Source organism: Nyctibius grandis, chromosome Z, assembly GCF_013368605.1.
Source record: "Nyctibius grandis isolate bNycGra1 chromosome Z, bNycGra1.pri, whole genome shotgun sequence".
Classification (NCBI taxonomy): Eukaryota; Metazoa; Chordata; class Aves; order Nyctibiiformes; family Nyctibiidae; genus Nyctibius; species Nyctibius grandis.
The window spans coordinates 67,668,352-67,676,433 of record NC_090695.1 but is presented as its reverse complement, the minus strand read 5'-3'; the positions used below and the strand labels follow the sequence as shown (position 1 = coordinate 67,676,433).

Below are 8,082 nucleotides of genomic sequence, written 5' to 3'. Positions count from 1 at the left end.
TTCCCTGTCTGCCCACAGCCCACATCAGCCCCCCAGGGCTATCAGCCCCTGCTCCAGTAATGCCACTGCTGCAGCCAGTGTTGGTCTCCAGCTCCCCACAGCCCTGCCCTGCCAGGCCATGGGAAAATACTAACAGTAAGCAGGAATACTGCCATCAATACCAAGCAGTGGGCATAAAATAAGTGAGCCACCATTGGCAAGTAAAAGCAGAATTTGCTGTAAATCAGTCACTCATGGCAACCGCACAGTGAGCCTCTGTGTGCATGTGTGCCTATTTATCTCTCGTACTTGAACGGACGTGGGGAGGAAGAGATAATATGTACCAGAGGAATGTAGTCTATGTTTGTTTTCTTTATTCTCCTTGACCTTTTCCAAGTAAAATACATAAGCATGAATAACATTAGCTTTGTCACACTTTCCTTGGTGCAAATGAGATGCTGCCCTATCACTGTTTTTTCTCGTCCTGTGTTGAGTCATGCAGTGTAGATACTTTATCCTGCCCATGTCTCTGCTGTAAGACCACAGATCATGTTATCACTTTACAAATATAGCATATTAGTACATCTGGAAGGCTAGTCACGCTGTGGGGTTCAAACAGGTCTGGCTGGCCATGAGCTATGCTGCTGCTATAAACAACCTCAGTGTCCCAGATTGAATAACTGCAGACCACACTCGGGAGCTCTGGACGCTTGTGTTCTGTAATAGTAGGTAAGTGACAGTTTTGCTGATTGTTGTGTTTCTTTAGATGTGTGGGTCAAGGTGGGAAACGGCAGTGAAAATGAGAAGTTGTTATCAGGTCTTCGTTGCTGCTACTGTATTGTGGATTTTTAAATGCTCATGTATACGGGAAAAATAGCTGAAACACAGAGTGTTAGTCCAAAGTGGTGTGTTTGCTGGATACCTTTAAAGATAGTAAGATTCACCTCCATATATAGTTCTTCTAAGTGGATTTACACCTGTAACAAATCCAAACTTTATAATTTAGGAAAGCTTTCAAGAGTCATTCCGTGACTCAGCTGTAATAAACTTTTGCTCTTATGTCTCAAGGACATATGCTGGTGTAAGAATGATTTTCAATAAAAAAAATGCTTGGAGAGGTTGGTAATTTATCTTTGTTGTCTGTAAAAATTTAGAGTGGAATTTAAAAAGACTTATAGAACTTCAGTTTCTGAAGGCCACTTACAGTTAATCTAACTGGTATAGGGAATCTAGCCTGTTAAATCTTTTGTGAACAAAGCCTATCATTTAAAGTTAAATATTGTCATTATTGTTGTTGTTGCTACCATAAGTATTTATGTGCTGTCTATTTCTGATATGTTACTGTCTATAGGCTAAAATGTACTGACCAGCTCTCTTCCTCTCAATGATAGTTAACCGAGCACCATTTCAAGGATCAGTGATGGATAGTAATGCCCATTAGCCAAAGAGGTGGCTCCTACCAAAGAGTTTCATCCACTTTGCTCTTCTCAGGTGGAAGGTGAAGGTGTCTTCTATCCATAGGCATGGGAAGCTTTTGTGGGAAAGGCTATAGACACAGCTGTAGTGAGGTAAGAGCCGATAAAATACAGCTGCCACGTCATGACTGTGTAGTGGGGTTTGGACCATTTGAGCTAGAATAACCTGGCTGCTGGAGTAGTTGAAAGCAGTGTCTTCTCTTGCTTATCTAAATTGTATGCCATATCTTCTTAAATTATGGAATTTGACTGTTTAGGAACAGGTTATGAGCATTTTACTCACAATATGAGTAAAATGATCTTGTATCTGGTACTGGAAGTGACTAAAAGGCTTGATGCCATAGGTCTATGTAGGTTTTTGCTCTCCTTCTGCAGTAGAGGAAGACACAGGTGCTACGATTGGATTCTTAGATCAATGCATGGAAAATGGACTCCTGGGATCAAAAGGAAATGATCAAAGTTTTGAGGGTCTTTGGCTAGTCTCAATTAGGACAGCGAGCCTAAAATAACATTTATGATGTTATCATCCACATAGGTAACTTCAGAGGCTGGACTCTGTACACAAAAGGTAACAATAGTAGCCTCACTTCCTGGGGATGGTCCAGGTCCATTAACAGTAAGACAAATAAGAATAGGTCAATGAAATGTTGTGCTAAAAAAACAGATGACATAAAACAGGTCTGAGAAACCAGACACTATATTTTTATGCTTAATTAAGATAATCTAATTGTATATGAGAGCCTCCATGTTTTGTTCAGTGTCACTGAGTGCAATTTTGTTTGCCATTGGTCTTCCTATAAGTAATCAAGTGGGGTCTGTCTAATCAATTCTTAGCATATGCTCTAGATTTCCCAGAACTCCGTTGTTGACTACCTAAGACAATTATTTTCACTTGCTGACTACAGCTACATTCATAGATTCAACCACCTTTAAAAATATGTAATACACTTTTGATCTTGGTGTTTTTCCTTTGACAAGAAACAGCCTTAAAATGCCCATTTCAAATACATCAATCTTCTCTCAGTCTTATGAGAATTAGACCTCACTTCAGCAATGCCCAATGAAAAAAAAAGAATGGACTCATGTCACAAATGTCAGTCCAGTGTTTCATTAGCTCCGTTGTCAGTGGAAGAATCACTTTGAATAATTAGTCAGCTCACTGAAGCGCTAGGGGAATACATCTGTAATAAATCCCCTTGCATATGTAACATCTATCATGCTTGATGGCAAACATATTAGTGCTACAAGGGTTGAGGAAGTATATGGAATATTGTAGTTCAGCTGCTAATTAATCCATAATTGAAGACCTAATTAATGAATAACTGTGAAAAATTGTCTAAAAATCAAGACGTGAAGACTGTAGTGATAAAGAGGAATCTTGTTTGTTAGACTGGTTAATTTACATCTAGAATAGGAACTGATTAATGAAAACTGTCAGTAAGACATTGTGTTGCAGCACTGGACAAAAAGAAATATGCACATAAAAATGGTGGAAACCAAGCTCAGCCTTTGCATGTCTATATTCACATATCTTTTCAGTTTAATGATGTTCATAGCTATTTCTACCTGAAGTATAAGGAGTAGGTTAAGAAAAGAAATATTTTCTCTCTTAGCCGTGGTATGTAAACAATGCAAAAGTTATTTATTTTTGTGTGAAAGAGGTTATTGTCAGATTCTGTTCTTAAATGTTGCTTTTATGAAATAGCTAAAGCAGAAAACTCAAAAAGAACTTGATTCATAAGAGCTTTCAGGATTAAGCCCTGTGATATGCAAAGACACTAATTTCTGAAATGAACTTCAGTGAAAGCTGGACTAATTAATAGCTTGAAAGTGTCACTGTCTGTCTGTGTTTGTTTATCTAGGAGCCGGCTGGCTGAGACTGTGCTCTTCAGAGAGCATGAGGGAACATTTCAAGCTCCCAAAACATCTGGGCTTGCATCCAGGTGTCAGGACTGCTTTCTCAGCCCTGGAGCAGCTTGTCCTTTTCCTTGTCTATTTATTCCACAGTGCAGCTGTATTTGCTGGATCTCTGTGGATCCAAGCCTTCAAGGGGGCAGTCACCATGATCGATAGCATTGCCCTGCCCACATGGTCCCTAGGACCCAACCATCACATGCATGCATATATGATCTGAAACACAATCTAACTTGGATCCCCGATCTGAAACTCTGACTGTCAAATCCGTGCATTCGGCAAGTCTAGCGACAGATAAACCAGCAAGGCTAGCTGGGCGGATAACTCCCTGCTGGTGTAGAACAACAAGGGATTGTTACTGGCAGCAAGACTGTATAGGGAAGAGCAGCTTCTCACTTTGCAGTCCTTTCCCACTCCCCAAGTGGCACAGGGAAACACTACCCCACTTACAAACTGCACAGTTAACACAATACAGTTGTATGCTATGAATATTGTCACCATTTCTATTGCTCTTTCAATCACAGCATGTTTCTGTAATTTAATCTTTCCTTGATAACACACAAAATGTGTTACCTTGCTATCCAAATGTCAGGTTTCCTTTGAATTATTTAAAGACTTTTGAGATAAATGACTTGATCACTCTGAAGCACAGTGTGAGCGAGCTTATTTCATAAGAAACTATTTGCAGGATTTGTAGGAAATACGTTTACCCACATTTTCCCCTATGTAATCTTGTCAGTAATATTCATAAGATTGCAGAGGGTCTCCCACAGTGATTATCTGAAAGAAAAGGACCCAAGTGAACAAGACTATTAAACAAATTGAAGAAACCAAATATTAATTATTTGGTAATTCATGTAAAGCAGCAAACGAAAAGTACATACAGTGCTGTTATTGAGGGCATCCAAGCCCCATACGAACTCAGGAGGGCTGTAACAGAGACTAAAATTGGATGTATCTGTAGTATCAAAACTATGTCGGACATCTTCCTGACTTGGAAGACACGGGTCTTGTTCTACAGAATACACAGTGCACAGGCAAGTTAATCAGCATTAACACTAATGCCAGGTATGTTCAGAGGAGGCTAGACTATAGTATAATAGAACTACATATATATATCTATGTATAGGACAACCAGGCGATCCGGCCCAGTCAGCATGGGCTCATGAAAGGCAGGTCCTACTTCACTAACCTGATCTTCTATGACAAAGTGACCCGCTTGGTGGATGAGGGAAAGGCTGTGGACATTGTCTACCTAGACTTTAGTGAAGTCTTTGGCACTGTTTCCACAGCATTCTCCTGAAAAAACTGGCTGCTCATAGCTTGGATGGGCTTATGCTTCACTGAGTAAAAAACTGTCTGGATGTCTGGGCCCAAAGACTTGTGGTGAATGGAGTTAAACCCAGTTGGCAGTCGGTCACAAGTGGTGTTCCCCAGGGCTCAGTATTGGGACCAGTTCTCTTTAATATCTTTATCAATGATCTGGATGAAGGGATCGAGTGCACCCTCAGTAAGTTTGCAGACAACACCAAGTTGGGTGGGAGTGTTGATCTGCTGGAGGGTAGGAGGGTTCTGCAGAGGGATCTGGAGAGGTTGCATTGATGTGCTGAGGCCAATTGTATGAGGTTCAACAAGACTGTCAGGTCCTGCACTGAGGTCACAACAACCCAATGCAACGCTACAGGCTTGGGGAAGAGTCGCTGGAAAACTGCCCTGTGGAAAAGGACCTGGGGGTGTTGATTAATAGCCAGCTGAGTATGAGCCAGCAGTGTGCCCAGGTGACCAAGAGGGCCAACAGCATGCTGGCTTATATCAGAAATAGTGTGGCCAGCAGGACTAACGAAGTGATCATCCCCCTGAACTCGGCACTGGTGAGGCCGCATGTCGAATACTGTGTTCAGTTTTGGGCCCCTCACTACAAGAAAGACATTGAGGTGCTGGAGCGAGTCCAAAGAAGGGCAACGAAGCTGGTGAAGTGTCTAGAGCACAAGACTTATGAGAAGCGGATGAGGGAACTGGGGTTGTTTAGCTAGCAAAAAAAAAAGAGTCTGAGAGGAGACCTTATTACTCTCTACAACTCCCTGAAAGGAGGTTGCAGCGAGGTGGGTGTTGGTCTCTTCTCCCAAGTAACAAGCGATAGAACGAGAGGAAACAGCCTCAAGTTGTGGCAGGGGAGGTTTAGATTGGATATTAGGAAAATTTCTTCACCAAAAGGGCTGTCAGCATTGGAACAGGCTGCCCAGGAAAGTGGCTGAGTATTCCTGGAGGTATTTAAAGGATGTGTAGATATGGTGCTTAGGGACATGGTTTAGTGGTGGACTTGGCAATGTTAGGTTTACATTTGGACTTGATGATCTTAAAGTTCTTTTCCAACCTAAATGATTCTATGGTTCTACGATTATATGACTCTATGATAAAGCCAATATGATTTCGGTTTATGACTGGCTGTATTCAACCAACTCCAGACAAGACAGAGATAACACTGTTAAACAGGGAATAGCCATAGAAGAGTTGGTACAGTTAGTCCTGAAAGATGACACAGTCATCATATATGAGAACATTTTTCCCCTGTGCTCCGCCATCCTTTCCAATGAAGACCTTGCATTGTCCTTAATTTTTTTCTATATGCTCTCAGTGCATCTATACATTGATATATCTCAGATGCTGAGATGAGTGCAGAAATGCTGCAAACTGTTGACTCAGTAAAGCTTCTGATTTGAAGAACACTTCTTCTCTGTGGAAGGCCTTCTGTCTGGAATTCAGTGTTACTTTTAGCTTATGTATCCTTAAACAGTTTTCTTCTTGAAGATCAGGCAGACCATGTTATCTTGTGATGCAAGCACAGGTAACTGAGATGAAACTCCTTCAGCATTAAACACTGGGAGCTGCAAAACGTCAGTCCCGTTTAAAAATCCAGTTGCCTGAGTGTTCCTCCATATCCCAGGTCAGTTACACTTCCAGACATATTGAAAGTCATAATCTCCCCCTTTTTTTTTAAGCACAGAAAGGAAAAAAAAAAAAAAAAAGAGAGAAGAGTCTAATGTCTGCTCTGGGTTCAGAGGCCAAATGGGAACAAATACAAGTAAGTGGTCATGAGATCACTGGCTGCTGTCAAAGATGGCATGGCTGTGGAAATATCTGGCAGGCCTGTGACAGAGCTGTAAACAAGGGGTGGAGATATCAGTAGCTGAAGGGAGCAGGGGAATTTAAGGGGTAGCATACTAAATCTCTCCAGTTTTACTGGTGGGTTGACATGGTCTGAAGTACGCATATCTTTGTGGCAACAACATGAATAACAATAAATAGAAAATAATAAATATTATAGACAAGGCAGATATCTTCTTCAAAATTCTGTAGTTTTCAACACTTTACTGAATAGATTCTGGTCTAGACCTCCTCATGAAAACATGTGAATATCATCACTAAGATTTTGCTTTTTTGCCATCTAATCCTCCAAATGTTTAAGAGTGTCAGTATCCTTATACATGTAAGAACTGCATTTGATTTTAATAAGCCTATTTATATATATAGTTAAATGAATAAAAGTTTGCAAGATAGTAAAGGAACGGTGTTGTCTTCTTTTTAAGACCAGAAATCTCACATAATTGGCTGTAAAAGCATTTGTTCTGTTCCATATACGCAGGGATAGCTCATGGCAAACAGGGACCTAAAACCAAGTATTGATAGCAAAAGAATGCTCTCAGTTCAAGAAGGACAGGGAACTGCTAGAGAGAGTCCAGCGCAGAGCCACGAAGATGATTAAGGGAGTGGAACATCTCCCTTATGAAGAGAGGCTGAGGGAGCTGGGTCTCTTTAGCTTGGAGAAGAGGAGACTGAGGGGTGACCTCATTAATGTTTATAAATATGTAAAGGGCAAGTGTCAGGAGGATGGAGCCAGGCTCTTCTCAGTGACATCCCTTGACAGGACTAGAGGCAATGGGTGCAAGCTGGAGCACAGAAGGTTCCGCATAAATATGAGGAAAAACTTCTTTACGGTGAGGGTGACCGAACACTGGAACAGGCTGCCCAGAGAGGTTGTGGAGTCTCCTTCTCTGGAGACATTCAAAACCCGCCTGTGTGATATGGTCTAGGCAATCCTGCTCCGGCAGGGGGATTGGACTAGATGATCTTTCGAGGTCCCTTCCAATCCCTAACATTCTGTGATTCTGTGATTCTATGTAGGCAAGTGCTTCTTCTTACCTCAGCTGGCCCAGAGAGGTGGTGGGTTGTTAAATTCATGTGAAAAGCAGTAAAGATGAGTTTCAGTGTTGAGGTGGGGTCTGTAGTAGGGCAAGGCTGAGAGAGCTGCTGAGGAGAGGGGCTCAGTAGTGTGCTCTAGGCACAGGGCTCTGGAATGGTGAAACTGAGAAAAGTTTGTAGGTCATAGTATCTGGGACTGAAAGTGTGACCTGAGGGGAGAAATATTTATTTGTGGTTTAGAATACAGAGAGGGGAAATGCTAGTTATAAGGATTCTTGTGAGTTCCTTATTGGTGAAAATTTGGACAAAGTTGCAGATGCTTGGCCTGCTAGTAGAGGAAGAGAAGGTGTTGCAAAGGCCATGGTATTGAAAGGGATTTTTTTCTTTTTTAAAGATAAAGGTTGTTTTTTTTCTTCTCCCTCTTATTAAGAAAAGTATAAAGAAAGGAAAGGAATGAAATAAAGGCAAACTTCTTTCCTCTGTCATTAGTACAAGTTTCTCTGGTTAGAAACTC

The 8,082-nt window shown here is 41.4% G+C and overlaps 1 protein-coding gene across 2 annotated transcripts in view; it reads left to right on the top strand.

The window, feature by feature from the left end:
- The first annotated feature begins 591 nt into the window (after positions 1 to 591).
- Positions 592 to 8,082, top strand: part of LRRC2 (leucine rich repeat containing 2) — a 78,678-nt gene continuing 71,187 nt past the window's right edge. The window contains exons 1-2 of one of the 2 annotated variants that reach the window (XM_068423004.1): positions 592 to 708; positions 1,371 to 1,547. In XM_068423004.1, coding sequence (XP_068279105.1) covers positions 1,503 to 1,547 — 45 coding nt within the window. In that variant the 5' untranslated portion in view covers positions 592 to 708; positions 1,371 to 1,502. The remainder of the gene's footprint in view (positions 709 to 1,370; positions 1,548 to 8,082) is intronic. The other variant, XM_068423005.1, reaches the window with a different exon arrangement.